Genomic DNA, 20,699 nt, shown 5'->3' with positions numbered 1-20,699 from the left:
AAATATAAGAAGCCAAAGGAAAGTGAGAGAGAAGGGAAAGAAAGGAGCCTAGAAGACCCCAGTTTTAAAGGGGTTTGTGGATAGGAATTGAGGATAAGGTTCTGAGAGAGACTTGGGTAAACCATGGGATAGGAGAGATGCTGAGAGACAGAAGAATGGAGAAAGGGAATATTAGATAATATTGCTGAGTGTTATGACTTGAACTTCATTTTGATGAAATGACATGATTTGAGAGAAAGCATTAAAGACTGAAATTGCTCACAGTTACTCTTATCTGTTGTTGTACTGGGCCATGTGGGACCTGAGCTATACTTGGGTTACTCTGGTATTCTATGAGATGCTAATAATAAGTATTATATATACGCATGGAAACATAAATATATACACACCAAATGTTTCAAAGGGCAAGTAAATCTGTGAAATGCTGTATCCTAAATCTTTCTCTTAAAGAATTCTATTAGCATACTAAGGCTTTGAGAAGTCCTGCAGCACAGAAAGCTGTTCAAAGCTGTGTAATCCAGTGCTTCCTAAACTTATTCTGCTGCATGTCACAGAATATATTTTATTGTTTTGAATAAATTTAAAATAATACAATTTTAATAAGACTGACCTTAAGCTCTCCTGTCTCAAGAGTTTAGGGAAGGCTTCATAAACAAAGTATATTTTAACTAGTATTTGAAGAATGGAGAAGGTAGGGAGTAGCCAGTTCAGTATATAAAAAGGAATAAATAATAGTAAATAAATAAATAGCTCAAGATCGGTGAGCAATTCCCTGGGGTTTAAATGTAGAAAGAAAGGATCTGTGGCACTTCGATTTATTTTCACCACGGAGAAACTATCCCCACCTTCTTTCTCTAACAGTGCACTGTAAAGTGAGTGCTGAGATGACGGGGCTGTTAGGAAGCAGGTGCCAGCTCACCTGTTCTGAACCATGCTCATGGCCATCCAGTCTACAGGATACACATTTTTCCCAATGAGGTCCTTGAACATGATGAATGTCTCCATCAAGAAGTCCTGCAATAGTAAAGCAAAACACACCTGTCATTTTGCTTTATAGCAAATGACTGGAAGGGCCCAGATCTTGCTGGCTGTTGAAATTTTTTCTTTATTATTGTTTGGAGGTGCAGAAAGGGAAGGGGTACAGCCTGTTATTAAGTAAATCCAATGAAACCAATAGAGTGGATTTTTTAATGAAATCTTAACGATTTGTTACTGGGAGACTGTTTCACAAATATAAGTGGAACATGAATACGGAATGAGAAAACACTCTCAAAATAAAGGACTATTAATTCTGTCTTTGGGAGTAAAGGAGTAAGTGCGTTCATTGATGTGGCAGTTTTATAATCATCTTTCCAAATATGTATTTGAGGAGGAAATAATCTACACTATATGAATGCATCTCAGGTCATTGAGCAAACAAACTACTATTAAAATGAACATCTAATTACTGTACTGTAAACACAGCTAATTCATACGTCATAGGCACGTGAACAAGCAGCTTAGAGGAAACATGACAGGGATTCTCTCCCTCTCCTTTGAAGAGGTTCAAAGTGGACCTCAACATGCCCCATCGGATTTTTCAGTAGATCAAACTTGTTCTCTACCTTTGGAGAACACAAATTCAAGACAAATCTAGATAGCAAAGACCAGAACCACTGGCGCCCTCCTGAGCTAGAGGAAATGAAGGCATCCAGCCTATTTGCTTAAGGTAAAATTAAAATCCATAGGAAACCCGTTCAGAGCTCTTTCCTTAAGCCAGCGGTTTTCAGATTATTTTAAAGCAGAATTCTTTGTTCAGAGAAAATCTTACCTGGAACCTAATATATAAAGTAGATAAAAGTAGAAAACAGCTCTGGTTGAAGTGTGCGTGCGTGCATGCATGCGTGTGTGTGTGTGTGTGTGTGTGTGTGTGTGTGTTTATGGTAGAAGATAGTGAGGCTAGGAGAAATATAATTTGAAAATCACTGCTTTAAGCTAAATTGCAAAATTCTGGAAATGAGATTGGTTCCTTTCCAGCAATCATTGCTTCTAGGGAAAATTACCTCAATGCTTTAAGTCCCAGTTTCCGCATTAGCAGAATGGGGATAACATCTACCTCAAAGGGTTGATTAAGTGCACACTGTCTATGAGATGCTCCACACAGAGTCTGGCCCACTGTAAGTGTTCACGAAGTGCTCGAGGATGACGATGGTGTGTATAATCGTTCATCCTTGACGTCACCTGGGGAGTTGTGGATATCGTCACAGGCACACTCCCTTCCTGTGGGAATGGAGAAGAGAAGACCTCTGCCTCACAGATGGAAAGCCTGGTTTCTGAATGAGAAGATGCAGCACGGTGTAAGGGCTGGAGCAGAGGTTCAAATCCTCTCTCTGCCACATACTGTTGTGTGGTCTCGAGCAAGCAGATTGTAGACTTGTAAAATGTGACTACTAACACCTATGCCATACTGTTGGAGGACCACATAAGAAGTGTATAATTTAGTACATAACAATTCCCTTTCCTACCATCCTTCCCACCCTTCCTTCCACTGAGGATCAAAAATTAGGAATCCAGTCTTTCTATTTCCATGTCACATAACATAGAGAACTTGAGGGGGAGAAATCTTGGGTTGTTTAGCTTTCCTTTTGTTTCATTTTTTTGTGTATCCAGAAAGAGGTTCCATTTCTTGCCAATCCTACTCCAGTTAGGAGACCTTCTCAAAGCTAAATGGATGAAGGGGCAGGACGTTGGCTTCCTATTGATTCTTTTTGTGGGCCACTCTCTGAGGTTGGTCCAGTTCTGGGTTGGTCCAGTTCTGGTGCCCTTGCTTCCTTCAAGGAGAGTTAAAAGTGAGCCCCTGGTAGCAGAACCCCTGAATCTGGCAATGGTAAGGAGACAGTGACAAAGCTGACCATACTGAGGGCAAAGGGACGACCCTGGGACAGCCCGGGCTGGGCTTTACGTTGATGATATCATCTCCTGCAGAGGCACGGGCCCACAGGCCACCCGCCGCAGGCAGACAGTCCTAGCAAACGAGCCCTGAGAGGTTAGAAGAAGAAAGGGGCTCAGAGGCCAGCTTTCTCTATGCATTCATTATTATTATGTAATAACAGCTAACTTTTAGTGGACTCTTACAGTGTGAGAGCTACTGTGCTCTCATTTAATCCCTTCACAGCCCTGTGACATAAATGATATGACCCCTACTTTACAGATGGGCAAACGGAGGCTTAAGAAACGTTAAAGTTAACCTCCTCAGCTAGCTGGTGACAAACCCTGGATTCAAACCCAAGACTGTGTGACTCCAACACTCATGCTCTTAAGCCTCAAAATGTCCATGGTTCATCAGCAAATACTGGTTTGAAGGCATATGTAGACTAGGCACTCAGGGCTCATGTATGACATGGACAGAAGATGTGTCCCAGAAGTGATATTTACAAGCCTAAATGGGAGTGAGAAACAGGGAATCACACGAACATTCCTGCAAACTTAGACCCACACATTCTCCCGGTGCACAGGAAGACCTTTGTGCCCTAAACCCTCAAGAATCTTTTGTGTAACGTGTCTCCCCAACACTGCCCCAGAGCATCCTATAGACTCACCACAAGTTCAGAGCTGGTCTGGAATGTCTCAATATAGAAGGAATAGTGCTGGTCACCCATCTGGTTTAAGATGGCTGTCATACATGCCACAAAGTGACTCTGCAAGAAATAAAGAAAAATGCCGTGAAACAGTGGAGAGAGGACCATGAGATTCACCTTCTTCAGTTACTTGACTTCAGACCAGAAAACACCTCTCTATCCCAGGTGAGTATAAAAAGGTCCCCCAGGGATGGAGAATTTCTCCTTAGCAGATGAGCATGTGAAATTTCCCTAAGAGTAAATGTCTCCTTATGGCTCATTCATCAGCTCATTCATCCAAAAAGCATTTATTGAGCACCTATTACATGACTAGGACTATAATAGGAGCTCCAGATACAGACAATAAGGGCCCTATTCTTTATCTCTCCAGCTGCTTGTACATTGGGAAAAGAGCACTGTATTAATGTCAGGAGATCCAGCGTGTATCAAGATTCTGGAGACAGTTTGATTTTCTGGTAAATAATTTTACATGTCTAATCTCCAACTGTTCCATCTGTAGAGTGGGACAATAATCCATCTGTATCTACCCTGAGAGGTGTATCAGAAGGATCAAATGGCTCCTATGGTGCCCTGAATACACTGAGGTTCCCTACAAGAGCATCAATTGTTGGACCATGAATCAGTCAGTGAGAAGCCAGCAGCTACCAGGGACAAGTACTTGCTAAGGGCCATAAAAGAAATGAGAGGAGGTAGTCCTTGCTCTCAGGAGTTCATGATCTAGTTGGGAAAGCAAGATTAACAACCATGAGGAAAAAAGCACAAGACTTTGATGAGCGAAGCAGATCGAGTGCCAGAGGGATTCAGACAAGAGGGAAATCAACGCAAGGACTTGGAGAGGAAGTGGGTCTGAAAGGATCCGCGGGATCAGAGGAGCAAGAACCACATCCTTTCGTGCACCAGAAGACATCACCACACCCTTTTCTGCTTTTTCTCTCCCAGATTTTATAACTCTGTACCAGGGTGGCGCTTTCTGGCAGGGCTAGTGTCTGAAGGCAGAATTTAGAGAGATCTACTCTGGGAACCTCGTAAACGAAGTACTGACCATAAAGCCACCAGCTGGGAGAAGCCACTCAAGAGTGTCTCCCACAAGACTCCACTGGGCTGCATTCTCAACCAAAGGAAGTCCCACTGTCAAGGGCAGGCCTGTGGAAGCTTGGGCAGCTTGGCGTGATGCAGGTGTCTCCAGGAAACCCCACTTCTAAAGGGTGTCGGACGTAACACACACCAGAGAGGTGGGCCTGGACGTGTTATGTTTGAACCAAGTATTATATTTGTATCACAAACTGCTGTCTTTGTTAAAAAAAAATAAAACTAAAAGACCAAAAAAATATAGCGTGAAAAAAAAAATCCTCCCATATTACAGGGTTACAGTTCAGTGACAGTGGTGGAAGGAACAGCCTTGATGTCTCCAGGAAGCTCCTTCTGAATTCCTCCACAGGAAGTCTTTTGGGTAATTGAATGTTCTTCAAGTTCACATCCCCAAAAGTAACTCCCAAAGATACAGATTCTCATTTGCTTCTAGGTTCTTTTCAATTAGGACGTTAGGGATAAAATGCTTTCCCAGTCAGCAGGACCAGCTGTGCAATCTGTGGGGCTCAGAACAAAATGAAAATTGAAGAGTCCTTGTAAAAATTCTTCAGATTTTCAAGACAGCCACAGGGTCCTTCTGAGCACTGGACCAGGTCACACGCCTGGGAAGCCAGCTTTGCCTGCAAGTGACCACCACACGCATGCACCATAAATGTTCAGAAAACATGCAGAGGTGGCAGGGGGCACAAAACTGGGACTCTCAGGGGTAACGTCAATGACACTATGTTGCTGGGGACCTGGAACCTCTATATGGGGGCCAACCGCCTTGGCCGTCCAGGGAGTCAAATCTTCTCTCCGGCTCACGGCCTCAGGGGGTGATGGTGAGTCTGTGAAATTATCCGTCCCTTTCAAACCAGACAGAATGCCACCATCACTGCTAATTTAACCAGGTCCCACTGAAACCAAGAAACAAGCATATTATTTTTTATCCCTCCATCCAGGCTGGACGCAAGAGGGGAGAAATCTTCTGAATTTGTGTGTGTGTGCGTGAAAGAGAGAGAGAGAGCACACACACACACACGCGTGTGTCTCCTCTACTCCCTCCATCTCTTCTGTGAGGGGCTTCCTCCAAGAATTCAGCCGGTGGCCACTAGAGGTCTTTCCTTTTCACATGGTAGCTGCCGTGCAGTTTTTCCGGCTTTTTATTTATTCCTACGTGAGCAGACCCACTACACTTCTTGCATATAAACAGTGAAAATTACAATATAAAGGACTTATTATTTCTCCTTTTGGAGTAATTCTGCTGCTGGCCAAAGCCTGGCTCATTTTGCAAAGAAAGGAAGGATATTCTCTGCAGGTAATTCCACTGCTTCAAAAGGTAAGAGATCCGGGGAGGTTTTATTTTTTGTGATCGATCATCCTCTCAGAGGAAATGCTATCGTCTCTTGGACAACAGTTTACTTTTAAAGCTTTGGCTTAAATGAGTCCTGGGATTGTGAGCTTGTGTGTGTGTGTGTGTGTGTGTGTGTGTGTGTTGTAGCATCCACCATTGTCAGAACTGCAGGCTGCCCCAAACGCATAGATACAGATACGGAATGCTTGGTATTTCCAAAGGCTTGATTTGAATTTGAAGGGGGGAAAGCAAACAACAAACCTCAAAGCTCAAGTTGCCTGGAAATTACCTTGAAAAGGCTGCATTGTCTTAAGCCTTGTTTAGAGAAACTTCCATGCTTCATATTAAATGAAAATAAAAGGGGAAGGGGATTCCAAGTGCCCATCTAGAGAGAGTGACCATTTTACGAAAGAAACCATTATCCTTTTATAAGGACTTGCTCAGGGTGTACAGTTCATCGATCAATCAAAATTACTTTTACCAGCTTGTTCATTTCTTCGTTCTAACTGCCCCATAGAAAATCCCAGCTGAGTGCCTTCCAGTACGATCTGTAGTGTGATGTTTGTGTAGTTTGAAGTTTGGACGAGTTACCTGCATTTGGCTGTTAATGAGAAATGACAGTGCTTTACTTCCCACTGGAAGCTTCCCTTTTTGTCTGCTATGGTGTCTAGCCCACTTTAGTATCAAATCTGTCAGCAATCGCACCAATGTGACTGACTGATTTCTGAAATAGCATGATATACCAGCAGCAGGTTCGAATTCAGTAAAGGCTCCACTCTGTCATTTAAATTAAAAACCAAAAACCCCTCTCTGTCATACAATGATAGAATGGTGGAATCACATTGTGTTTCTCTGACGTTTATCCCTTTTTCAGTAGCGTCTTCAGCACGGCAATCCACCTCTTTGCTTCCTGCCCCTTTTCCCTTTTACAAGTTTGAGACCTTCTACATCCACCATGTCTTAAGTGTTTAGAAAGAGCTGTAGGGATTGGGAGTGGGGGTGATGAACAGACTGCACTTGCCCTAGCAACTCAGACACTCCTGTTGTTGACATGGCTCAAACTTTACAGTGTCGGACCCAAAACTCCCAGCCCTGTCAGCAACGTGGAAAAGCCTGAATACTGCATGGGGGACAGAGGGCTAGAGGGATCTCTTGCAATTCAGGCTAGTGAGAATGCCCTGCCTTCCATCCTTGGTGGAAATTTTGTGGTCAGCATATATTTACTACCAAGGCGTGAGGCAGCCACTCATCCATACCCAAGCAGCATTCCAGGTGCCCGGAAAGGAAATTGCTTCTTAAAACAGAATACCGGGGGGGACCTGCATATTAAATTCCGGAGAGAAACTATCTGAGATGCTGTCACAAACCAGGCAGAGTCACGTCGGCTCCATGTGATCGGGGTGGTTTAAAATGTAGCTAATGAATCACAGCACGAAGAGACATGGTTTGAAACTAGGTCAAACGTGTAAAAATAAATGCAATCGTCGCAGGCACTTGGCTGATGAGGGGCTACTTAACGCCTGCAGTGGCAGGGCTTATTTGCCACATAGAACCCTCTTCAGTGATCCATGACAATCAATTGATCTGGACAATTCAGCCCGTCAGTATGTAGGGAGCCCTTGCACACCTGGGAGAGAGCTGAAGCTCCAAAGGAAAACAATCAGGGTCTCTTCACTGTGTGATGGCAAGAGAGGAAAAAGAGAAACCCGCTATTGTGTCATTAATATTAATTAGCTGGGATACTGGCTGACTGCGGTCAGGAGAGTAGCCCTCTCCAAATCAATCTACTCCTTTGCATAAAAAACCATCGTCATCTTATTGATAAGGCCAATAGTTTTGGTGCACAACACTCAAACATATCTATTTAGCCACCTCTAAAGCAAACACACCTACACACACGGTCAGGACCCTGCAGTGCTGAGTGAACCGGGAAGAGGTGATCAGTTTGCCCTGCCTTGAAGAGCTAACCAAACAAGGGGAGAGGGGCATGGTTGCTGCAATGCGTCCCCCACTCCGCTCACCTGAGATCAGTGGGAGTGATGAGATCGCAGAGGGAGGGAAAGAGCCGACTTCGGGAGCTTGCTACCTAAATGCCAGCATTACTATGCGATGCCAGCTGGTGACACGTTGCCATAGTAACTTCAAATAATGTGCTCGACCAAAATAAAATAAAATACAGAGAGCGCCAAGGAGAGGAGATGAGCGAGGAAACTTTGCATGCCGAGGGAGATGAGAAGTTTTATCTGTGGGGCCATCCAATTCCTTTGAAGACTAAGAGTAGCCTAATGCCCCTCTCAGGTTGCTTTTCCATTCACCCCCATGTCTGCCATGCGGTTATATAACAGATTTTACTCTTGGATGGAATTGGTGCTGTCTTTGTGACAGATCCAGGACCGGAGGTAGGAGGCTATGGTGTGAGGAATTCAGGGACCCTAAAACCCGTTCATCTTAGAGCTTTGTCAGGAAGCTCAGAGTTGTAGTTTGCAGCAATCTTTGGGGAAAGTAGTGTGTGTGGTATCTCAAGTTCTGGGCACTGTGCTAGGTGCCCGGGTGCAGCAGTGAGCCGGGTGGATAAGGTTGTACTCCAAAGAAGCAACGTCAGGTGGAGACCTAGGAGCCGGACAGCCTGAGTTCAAATCTCAGCTCTACCTCTTACTAGGCATGTGACCTTGGGCAGTGTTTCTTGTGCCTCAGAGTAAAAGGGAATAGAAATAGTTCTTACTGCGTACAGTTTTAGTGAGAATTAAATCAATTTGTAGAGAGCACTTAGAACATAGAAAACCCTCAATATGATCAGCTATCAGTGTTATTGTTGCTGTCGCTGACTCTGGTCCAGAGAAACTATGCAGATTGGCTAACTGAAATTCCTGACCTGGACAGAGGATATGATGACCCCACCTACCCTTGACCGTCTGTGGATGCATCAAGCACTCCCAATCACAGCTTCGGACAAAGAGCTAAGTGTCCTTTGACTCTGAACGTGCCTTTGGTTAACAACACGCCCCAAATAAAGCTGTTTAGTAAACCGCGTGTGTGCCTCTTCGAGCGGGGCATGTTTGGAGGTTTCTTTTATTTGGGGACAGTTGCTGGCAGGTAGGATGAATGACAACGGTGCCCAGATTGTTCAAAAGCCTGAAATGTAACTGTCTTCATCGAAAGCTTAGTCTTCCGGCTGTTTGGCTTTAGGAAGTGCCTGTCTTTGTGTGCAGTGACATTCTTTGGTTACCCAGGGATCCTGCTGTATGACAGAGTATAAACCAAGTCACCTTCCTTCAGGGAGAAGCTTCTTTATGGGCACAGATCCAGGGGTTCTGTGTAGCCTGATCCATGTCAAAGCATAACATCACAGGAAGACGGGAATGTGCCTCTTGGATGCTATGTACTCTGGATGCACCTAGACATGTTCCATCTGTACAACACAGCAACTCTTTAGAGTTAGCTGTGTGTACCACTACCTGGCACTGTGGGCATTAATGATCAGCTCTCCAGCATCACTAGGGCCAGAACCGCAGGCAAGGCGTCTCCTCAGAGAGCTATTCTCACTATCAAAGAGCGGGGTGGGGGGGTGGGGGGGTGGGGGGTTGGTAACAAGGCTGCTTTGAACCCAGGCTGGAAGGCGAGACTAAAGTGGCCACACACTCTTCCTTTGAAACGAACACTTTCTGATCTTGGCTGGAGCCTGTGCATGTGGCTTTGTAGTGTGGGGTCACTTTAAACCTTCCAAAGGACACAATGAGGTGTTTAATCGCAAAGGGATGTGGAAGGCAAGCAAATTCTGTTCAATCATTCCTTGTGCTTAGGACTCCACCTTTATCATCTCACTGAGTCCTCTCAACAACCTCATTAGGTCAACTTTATGCCCATTTCACAGATGAGGAAAGTGAGATGCATAGAGGCCAAGCAGCTTGCCTAGACAGACATTTAGTATATGGTGGGGCAGGAATTAGAATCTGGGTCTTTCTGACTCGAAAACCTGTGTTCCTTTCATAAATCCATGATGTCTCTCATGTCAGCACTGTCAGCTCCACCTGGGCAGAGATTTTTGTCCTTTATTCATGCTGTATCACCAGAATCTGGAATTGAACTTGCACATAGTATGAGCTCAATAAATATTTTTTAGATGACAGATTGAACTTCTTATAGTATTCCCCATCTTTAAAAGAATGTTACAGGGACCACTCCCCCAAACACTGAAAAGTTAGGGTCATGTGTAGAACACCTTTGCCTTAGGAGAGGACAGAAATGAAAGAATTTTTGTTCTACTTCTGAGCTTACTCCATCTTAAGTTATATTTGATCAAGCCAGAGTGAGATCATTCTTTCACACATGCCTTAATGTAACAAATATTTCTTGAGCACCTACTATGTTCCAGGCATGGTTCTAGGTGCTCTGGACAGTCATGAATGAGATTAACAAGGGATTTGTTCTTAAGGAACTCACACCCTCATTAGGGCCAGGGACGGGGAAACACCATAAGCAAGTGAATACATAAATAAGATCATTTTAGGCAGTGATATCTGCTACTAGTGGAATATTACAGAGCAATGAGGTTGAGATGGGAGGAGACCGGTTTTTAATAGGGGAGACAGAGGTGGCCTCTTAGAGGGCTGATATTTGGGTGGAGATCTAATGGTGAGAGTTGGTCATGCAAAAATCTGGCAGAAGAGCACTCCAGGGCAATTGAGTAGCAGATACAAAGGCCCTGAGGTCAGATGCGCTTGGCGTGCTGGAGGATCGAAAAGAGGGTACAAAATGAGGAAAAGCACATATAAGATGAGGTCGGAGAGACAGGTTGGGACCAGATCCTGAAGGCCCTCGAAGGTCAGGGCAAGGGTTTAGGTTTACTTCCAAGTGCAAAGGGAGGCCATTAATTTGGGTTTTAAGAAGCTCGCTCTGGCTGCTGTGTGTTTCAAGAACCCCTCTTTAAAGAGGCGGTTTCCATGTCTTACCACCCTTCTCCAAGTCATTACACTGGAGTTGTTCCCAGGGTGGTGGGTGCGTGAAAAGTGCAACTATGTGCTCAGTGTTGACCCTTCCTGTTCGTGGTAGTGTCACCACACCTCAGCAAGCTTTTCTCACTAACTGACCATTCTATAGCAGACTCTGACCCTCCTCCGGCAGGTGTGGACATGGACTCTAGTTTTACGTGGATCCCCCTTGTCTTCAAGTTCAGCGGTTTGTCTCCCTGTTGTTCAGAGCCGAATGAAGGGGAGGGAGCCTGCTACAGCGGCTCTCAGCCTCTGATTAAAGCCATTCGAGCCTGTGGGACTTGAGAAGGCTGCTTGCCAGGAGATGCTATCATTTAGGACACCCCAGTTTTTAACTGTACAGAAGATGATTTTTCTAAATGTTTCCAACTACATCTGTGGAGGTGTGGGTGGGGAAGTGCACAAATGAACACACACACCGGTGGTGGTCTTCCAAGCTTGGCACCGAATGCCTCAGGAAGGGCTGTGCAGAAACATTTGTTTTGAGTCCTGGAGAATACAGTATTGTCCTCGGCTCACATATTCCTGAGAAAAATCAAAGCCAGGAGCATCACTAGGAATGTGGGCTCTGCATGAGTATCCTACACAGCCCCTCACCTTCTCCTGCAAACATTTTCATCCAGGTTGTATAAGACACCAAGGTCAACTTTCAACACGAAAAAGTGTCATGAAAGGATATTATGACTCAGGAAGGAGGTACTGTGGGCTGCAGGATAACGATAATAACTGCCATTTAAAGGGCTAAGAGTGTGTCATGCAATGTGCTAAACCCTCTGCTTATCCATCAATAAGGACGTTTTATAAGTTGTGGCCAGGCAAGGAAACAGCTGGAAGAGAGAGAAGTTAACATCAGTCGGACATTTACGTGTCGAACACCGTGCAAAAAAGTATGCCAATGGTCACAACAGCTACCAGTTACTGAGCGCTTACTATAGGCCAAGCACTGTGTATGCTTCATCTCAATTAATCCTCCCAGCAGTCAGTCGATGTTGGTAAAACCACGCGCACTTTACAGATGAGGAAATCAAGGAGCAGGGAGGTGACACGACTTGCCTAGCTCAGCTTGATTCCAGAATATTGTTTTGTAATCATGACATCATCTTACTGATATGAAAATTAAGCAATACCTCAAAGTATAATGAAGAAAGGAAAAGTGCAAAATATTTCATTCCACCATGCCTTCTGCCTAACCTTGAATATTAAGAATATTCAATATTCATTTCAATCTAATAAGCCTCTAGAATGTTAAGGACATTCTAGACATCTATTGTGCCTAAATAGAGATGGAAGGATGGATGGAGGGATGGAGAGATGGTTGGATGGAGCTAGGTGGGCAGATTACATAGGTAGATAGGTCAGGGTTGATACCTAGCTACGTAAATAAGACCAGCCCTCTTTTTTTTTCGGTACGCGGGCCTCTCACTGTTGTGGCCTCTCCCGTTGCGGAACACAGGCTCCAGATGCGCAGGCTCAGCGGCCATGGCTCACGGGCCCAGCCGCTCCGCGGCATGTGGGATCTTCCCGGACCGGGGCACGAACCCGTGTCCCCTGCATCGGCAGGCGGACTCTCAACTACTGCGCCACCAGGGAAGCCCGACCAGCCCTCTTAATGACTATGCTCTGTGGCTTATGAGTCTCCATGATTTTAGGCTCAGCTGAGGATAACCCCTCCATTTTCTGCATTGCTTGGGGTTTTGAAGGCCAAGAAAGGTTAAGTGACGGACACCAACACCACATATTAGGAAATATATCTGGTTTCGCATAGAAGCAGCTTTCCTGGAAGGCACTGAGCAGAGCATACTAAGTACTGGGATCAAATCCCAGCTCTCTTCAATATGCTCTGGATCTTTGGACAAGTTACTTTACCTCTCTGAGCCTCAGTTCTCTGGTCTCTGAAATGGGGATAACAGTGGTGACTATAGGACTGTTGTAAGGACAAAGTAGAAGCCGGGTGCAGAGGGTCCCTGTAGAGCCTGGCAACACCACGGGCACTCAGAAAGCCTTCTTGCAATGCTTAGCCTCAGCTGTCTTCCAGTTCACCAGGAACAGTTAGTTGATCAGCTGGGGAAGTGTGGAGTTAGCTTTTGGTTGACTCGTGAAGGATGATTTAAACCTCTCTGTGGACCTGGAGAGCTGCACTGCGGATAATGATTTGTACAGGCTCTCCCTGCCCTTTGTTTCCCTTTACAGAGACTCCATGTTTCAAGGGGCGCGGGCGGGGGGATGGGCAGGCAGATAAATATGTTCACAGACAGCCAGGCGGCCAGGTAAGGGAGAGTTTTCAGGAGGGATGATTATTTTGTGGATAAAAGGATGTCTTTAGTTTCCTTCATGAGGACTGAAGACAAGTGAAGAAGAGTGAAGAAGGTCTCCCACATCGTGTTCTAAACTTCAAGCCTAACTCTTCAGCCAGCCCTCTCCTAGCACCTCCTCCCACCGCCCCCAAATAGGTCTAGTTGTCCCTGCTGCAAATGATCGGCTAGTCCCAGCACACTCAGGTATGGGGTCTGATAACAGCTTATCGGGTGTGTGTGGAGGTGGCCTCTTTGCAAGCTCTCTGCATTGCTCAACTCAGTAGGGCTTAACCAAAGCAATGACACACTGATGGCGTCGCTCTCAGTCCACACTAGGGAAGGGTCTTCCCCCTTCCCAGACAATTCCTCACTCTCAATTAATCAATCAATTAGCAAACATTTACTCAGGCTCATAAGGAAGAGTCTTCCCTTCCCTTCCTTTCCTTTTCTCCTCTCTCTCTCTCTCTCTCTCTTTCTGTCTCTCTGTCTCTGTTTCTCTGTCTGTCTTTCTCTCTCTCTCTCTCTCTCTCTCAATACAGTAGTTCTAACCTGGAGATAATTTTCTCCCCCAGAGGACATTTAACAATGTCTGGAAACTGGAAACATTTCTGTCTGTCACATACAGGGAGAGGGGGAGGTTGACATCTATTGGGTAAAGGCTAGAAATGCTGCTAAACATCCTGTAATTCACAGTTCAGCCTAACAGCAAAGAATGATCCAGGCCAAAATGTCACTAGTGCTGAAGTGAGAAGCTCGCATCTTAGAGAGATGTATACATTATGATGCTGAAGGACAGGTGCAAAATGAATGTTATAGCTTCCTCTAGGCTTTTAAGAAGTGGGAATGACCTCTGTAGTTAGGAATGTTCAGGGGAAATTTCATGGAGCATGTGGGATTTGAGGAATGAGAAGAGTAAAAGAGATGAAGCTAAGAGTGGGAAAGGACATCTATAACAGGAAAAACATTTCATTTTATAATTTGATTGATTGGTAGTAACTGCCTAAAGAGCTGTGTGGGGAATGATTCTAATGCCAAGTCCTACCTCAGCAGGAAAGAGTGTGGCAATCAATTAGTGATGTCTGCTATAGGCAAGGGAGAGAGGGATAATACATGTGCTGAGAAATTGCTGTCCCACTTTTATATGGAACACAGTGAGGAAAGAAGCAGAGGTGAAAATGAGCAAAGTGTTTTGGTACAACAGAGGTTCACAGAGGGAGATCACAAGAGATATTTGGAGGCGCAGACGGAAGGACCTTGAATGCCAGGCTGAGGGCTTTGAATCTCAATCTGTTGATAATGGGATGTCATGCAGGCATCTGCCTACTGGGTTGCCTTCAGGCCAGCTCTGTTGACAAGGTCTTGGGAACTAAAGAAAGCTACCCAGAGTCCTTGCTCTTCATTTCTATAAAGGGAGTACTATTTCATCTGTTAACAGTAAAAACTGGCAGAATTATCATGCTCTGGCTTTTATGAAGCTGATCCCAATGATGAAAAAAATCCTATGAAGCTGAACTCAGAGATAAGTGTTTGAAAAGCTGACTCCGAGGGTTCACATTAACGAGCTCCTGTAAAGCCCTTTTGGATAAAGAAGTCCTTCTGATGTCATTCACACACAAAACAAAACAAAACAAAAAACCCTCAAGGAGGAGGGGAGAGAAGGGAGTAGAAGTCCATTATTCCATTCCTGGGGCTCATGTTTCAGCTGACCCCTGACGAGGACACTGCATTGCCTACCGATCTGGTGCTTCCTGTCAGCCCCCAGCTCCCTGCCTGGCTGGCTCCTTCTTAGGCAGTTTCCTCTCTGTCCTGGGAATGATACCTCATTGATTTATTGGTTTGCAATTTTCCAAATGACATCACGCTCTTTTTTTTTTTTTTTCATTCTTTCCCTCTGCTCACCTCCCTCCTCTTAAATTCCCATTTGTCCCACTTCCACTTCCCTGTCCTTTGGAATGGTAACAACTTCCAATTACCATCCTCCGCAGTCTGCATTAGCTGCCTGCAGACTCCCTCTCCCCGCCATCATTAATAAAGGTGACACTGCGGCTTGGCATGAATGCAGGTCCTCCCCCACCTGCCCCACTGTCCCGTCTCTGGGAGCAGAAGGCTCCCTGGCCAGAGAGCCCCTGCCTTTGACACTTTCCTCCGGCACGCAGTTCCCATCCCTATGTTCTGATCCACACTCAGCTAAAGAAAGATCAAGTGACACAATGAAAAATGCCATCCAGAGAGCTGTCCCGGTGGCACCCAGGTATCAGATCAACCTACTACAGCTCCATATCTACTAATTCCATCTAGAAAGGAAAAAAGATGTCACAGTTGTCTGGACTGATTTGTCCTTAAAAACCCCTGCTGACTCCTTCACCCTGGCAGGCCTGGAGAAATCCTAGTACAAGTCTAATTGAAGTTAAAGCTTAGAATTAGACAGTTGATGGGGAGGGTGATCCTTGGGAGTTCTTGCAAGACAGCTTCCTTGCAGCACAAATGGGGAAGCCATGGACCAGAGAGGTTACGTGGTTTCTCCAGGGCCACACAGCCTCTGGAATTGGCAGAGCTGGTTCTGACGAGAGTGCTGAATCAACTGTACCATAATCTACCACCTGCAAACACTGGCCCCTGAGCCTCCAAGTTCCCCAAAAGCAAAATGACTGTTCTTTCCCACTGTTATCTCAGCCAGGGGGTTGTCCTGATCCCAGAAAGACAGACCTCAACTAAGGCTGATGTTTGAGATGTGCATTCTCCTTTAACTTCCTCACCACATAGGTTTCCAGATTTGGGAAAGAACAAGCCACTGAGCACTAATTTCATCTTTCAAAAAAACTGAATGGGTGCCTCTATTACCACTATTCATCCCTGCTTTGATCTATTACATTCTGTGCCCAGCATCCAAATATGGTTAAGAACACCAAATTAAAAACCAAAAGACTGATCACTGAAGTCACTCTGTATAATGAAAATTGTCTGAATGTGCGTTTACGGGGCCTCAGGGCAGGAGCAGGGTGGGATATGGGGGCTTTGCTTATGTCACTTTGCCCAAAGATCCTCAAACCCGCAGCCCACAGGCCTCATGTAGTTCACAGAAATGCTTTGTTTCATCGGAACGTGTTTTAAGAACAACTGACGTTTTGTCAACATTTTAAAACTAGAAACCATTGCATCACTTTTGGATTTTCAACTTCTCTGGGGTATTCGGCAGATTCAGAGATAACCATTCTGCATTCTGCACTCCCCTATGGCAGCACTGGGAGCTGCCTCCTGAAGTAGGTAGGGGCTTGGGTCGGGGGTAGGCACGCACTTTCCAGGTAGCCAGAGCCTGGCCTCATCCAAGAGTGACCAACTTGTCCTGGTCTGCCTGGGACTTTACCAGTTTCAGCACGGAAAATCCTGCGTCCCAGGAAACCCCTCAATCCCTGGCAAACACCCTACGTAGTTCTTCTTTTATGTACCTGGTTGGTTCCTGTGGACGCTTGCAGGTAAGGCCTCTTCCTCACTGCTTCCTTCATGCCCACATGCCTCCCGAGAATGACATTCAAGGCTTCTCACCATGTCAATCCTGTTTCTCTCCCAGCCCCCTCTTCCCACCTACATGCTACCTACTCTAGACTTCTCTTCACTCCCTTGGCATTTGCACAAGCCAAAGATGCCTTCTTTTACACACCATGAAGTCTAATTCATTTTTAAAGACCCATGCAGGTGCCATCCCCTCTTCCAGGAAGGCTTCTCTGATTTTACCTGATGCTCTTCTGTCCAGACAGAGCTAGGCACTCCCTCCCTCCCTCTGCTCCAATGACACTCAAATCTTTCTCCTTTCATTGTCCTCATCACCATTAATACAGTATCAAGCGAGTAGACCCTGGGGGTGGCCTTCCTAAGGACTCAGAGAGAATCAGAATTGGGATAAAATCAAAAACCGTAAACACTGTGAAACTTAATTTGAAGTCCCAGTCTGTCTGTGGTTGTGAGTTTTGCACAAGTCACCAAAATGAAAACCGAAAACCATCCCATAAGTATCTGCACCTACTCCATGGCGATATTTAGCATCCCAAAGTCTAAGAACATCCGGGTCTCCTGAACACGGACATCCAACTCTCCTCCTGCCTGTAACATGGAATTGTAATCGCATGCCCTGGCGTCTGTGTTCTCCACTAGACCTGGAGACATTCAAAGGCAGGGACTTTCTTCCACATCCTGTATCCTCTATACCTGGCACATGGAAATTGCTCAGTTAAAGGCTTCCCAAGTGGGTGAGTGAGTGAGTGAGTGGACTCCCATCAAGGAGACCAGGAGGACTGTCCCACTTGCCGTGATTTTAAAGAAAAAGGGTCTCCTTAGCTGTCCCAGTGCCCACAGGGCCCCTGTTGTGTTAGCTGATCACCCTGAGCCGTATTACAAGCTAGACCAACCAGTCTATGATTGGGGTCAAGCCGTCATTCTTTTGGTCATTTCTCATCAGATCATAAGATTCCAAAGTGTTGACAGCTTTAGGGTCTTTTCTGATAAATAAAGAGAATGCCAGCCCTGTAGCTTTGTACTGAGCATTTCCCCTGGGACTCTCTGTAGGCAGCTTGTAATAAACATGCCGACACCATCTTTCCCCACTCAGATCCCTCTTTCTCCTTCCCCTGCGCTCCTTCTCCGAGCCACCCGCTACCTCAACACAACACTCCAGCCCCCCCTGCCCCACCCCCACCCCCCGGCCGACTCCACGGATCACCGAGCCCTGGAGATTAGACATTTGTCTTGAACGTGTTCTTTCCTCTGCCCCCGGTCTCACTGCCCGTACTGAAGCTACCATCTTCACTACCTGGATTACTGCTGCAGCCTCCTAAGGGGTCCCCGGCCTCCAGCTCTGCCCCCTTTAATCTCCATGCTGCAGTCAGAGGGTGAGCTTACTGAAATGGAAATGAGACCAACTCTCAGTCCTGCTTAAAACCTTCAGCAGAGCCTACTGACTCGGAATAAAAAATCAACCCCTTAGTACAGGGTATGATTCCCTGCATGCCCCTTTTCAGCTTCCTTTCTTCCCCTCTTCCTACTCGCTCCTTTAAACTCTACCGTCAGGCCACACAGAATTGGTCCTGATTCCAGCCTCAGTATGCGCGTGTGTGTGCCCACACACACATACACACATACCTTTAAACAATTTGTCTCATCATCTCTACTGAACTTCAGGTCTCATGTTTGAAATCACTTCCCCCAGAAAGGCTTTTGGGATTCTCTCCACCCCCAGCTGGGTTGGAGGTCCCTCTCTGAGCTCTCATGCCCCTGGAATCATCACTCTGATGGCACTGATCAGAGTTTTTGGGAGCTCTCTCCTCATCTGTCTGCCTCTGCTGTAAGACTGTGAAGTCAGAGACTGGGGTAGGGTCCTACTTTCTTCTTATCTCTTCATCTGCAATATAGTGCCTGGTACATACAGGTAACCAAAGGATATTTGCTCAATGAATGGATATGTGATCTCAGATGGAAGAGTAAATGGGACACAGACTGGGAAGGTACCTAAATGGTGTGTGCGAATTTAGGTCTGCTCTGAGGGGACACACAGATTGGTAAAAGGCTCTCTTCTAATCAAATGGGAATTGGACTAAAGTCTTGTCTGTCATGGAACATAGTTTCCTCACTGTGTGATGGCTTGAACCTGAGTGGGAAGATTTTGGAGTCCTGGCTCTTCTTTCTGGCCTCATGTCCACAGACATAGTAGGAAACAACACTGGGCCCCGTGTCAGGAGATCTTGGTCTCGGGTCCAGTCCTGCCATTTGCTTCCTGTGTGCCCCAGGGCAGGTTTCTTTCCCTCTCTCAGGTCGTCACCTATAAAACAAGACTGAGGAACCAGCTCCTTCTACTCTGCGTGCGGTGGTGACTTAGAGTGAGCCACAGCTGAATTTACATCCTGGCTCCCCAGTTCCTAGCTGTGTAGGCCTCTAAGTAATGCTGACTTCTCGGAGTGTTATGTAGATTAAGTGTAATTACATTCCTTAAGTGGGTGCTGCAGTACCGCTCACAGCGTAAGTGCTCAATAAATGATTACAATTAAGAGTACACGCATCCTCATATGACTAATTTATCAATGGTCATAAGGCAAAGCTACACAGAAACAGCTAAGATTTGGGCTCTTCAATTCTAAGTCATGTAACACTGCCTCCCCCCAGCCCCCCATAAAGTGCCCATTGTACATATTTACAGCCCCTATATCTTCCAGACGAAGCATCCAACAAAACTGACATTATGTCACAATTAAGACAATAAATGCTTATTACACTGAATCAAGCCACAGTTACACCCATACCATGATAGGATTATATACTTCATTTTGGAATTTGAAAGCCCTTAAAACTTCAAAACATGATTTGTCACATGTTATCATTTAAAGATTGCTAGGATATTGTAAAGGAAAACTTCCCTGCCCTTGTGATATCAGATGGTGCTCCCCCTGAGGGCTCCCAGGTCTTACTCGAGTCTCCAAGGTTCTGGCTGGTAGAGGGGCATGAAGATGGCCTTCCAATGAATACCCTGTGTTCCTGGAATCCTCCTCTGGCACAGGAAACATGTAGGTTGTTGCCTTTGCAGCTGGTTAGAACAAGGGGGCACATGGAAAGTGAGAGCCAAAAGGCCTGAACTCTAGTTCTAATTTTGCCATCAATGAGTCTGGTGATCTTGGATGAATGTCTTAACCGCTATGGGCCTCAATTTCTCATCTGTAAAATAATGAGGCCTATAGCTCTAAATTCTGAAAGTCTATGATTGGTACCTGAAATTAGAGAGATTGCAAAATTAAGCCCCTTCCTTTCTTATTCCTCTGATGACGTTTTGGCCTGGAAGTTGTGGTTCCCAAACTTCACTGCGCACTAGAATTACCTGCTATCTACTTCCCCACACCTTGGGATTTTTAACGTTCCTTGGGCAATTCCAAATGTGCAGTGAACTTTGGGAACAACTGCTCTTAGGGAGCCAGTGTAGCTCAAAAGACAAAAATGAGGCAGGCCACCCTGACTGCAGACTGGCCAGCTGTCTTAAACAACTACTCAACTCCTATGAACCTCCTTTTCCTCATCTCTGAACTCATAAGGGTTTTACAAGCAATAAGAGATAATGCACGGGCACCTAGTGCCTTGCTGCTCAAAGTGTGGTCCGTAGACCAGCAGCATCAGGGTCACCTGGGAACTTGTGAAGAAATGAAGAATCTCAGATCCCAGTCCAGACTTGATGAATCAGAATCTGATTCTAAGAAGATTCCCAGGTGGGTAGTAGGCCCAACTGAAGTTTGAGAAGCACTGCCCTAGCACACAGTGCTGCTGGATAAAAATGTATCTTTTGTACATTTGTATTTACCTTCCATCAATCCTCCCCTTTCATTCATTAACCATTCATCAACACTTG

The 20,699-nt window shown here is 45.6% G+C and overlaps 1 protein-coding gene across 2 annotated transcripts in view; it reads right to left on the bottom strand.

The window, feature by feature from the left end:
- Positions 1-20,699, bottom strand: part of DOCK2 (dedicator of cytokinesis 2) — a 406,045-nt gene that overhangs the window by 94,722 nt on the left and 290,624 nt on the right. For both annotated transcript variants that reach the window (XM_022595138.2, XM_022595139.3), the window contains exons 28-29: positions 3,579-3,677; positions 920-1,014 (exon numbers count right to left, since the gene is read on the bottom strand). In XM_022595138.2, coding sequence (XP_022450846.1) covers positions 920-1,014; positions 3,579-3,677 — 194 coding nt within the window. The remainder of the gene's footprint in view (positions 1-919; positions 1,015-3,578; positions 3,678-20,699) is intronic.

The sequence above is a fragment of the Delphinapterus leucas genome, chromosome 3 (genome assembly GCF_059928025.1).
Source record: "Delphinapterus leucas isolate spDelLeu-1000000601 "Yukka" chromosome 3, BTC_Dleu_Yukka2, whole genome shotgun sequence".
In the NCBI taxonomy this organism is placed as follows: Eukaryota; Metazoa; Chordata; class Mammalia; order Artiodactyla; family Monodontidae; genus Delphinapterus; species Delphinapterus leucas.
Note: the sequence above shows the minus strand (reverse complement) of the source record. Positions and strands in the feature narration are given on the sequence as shown.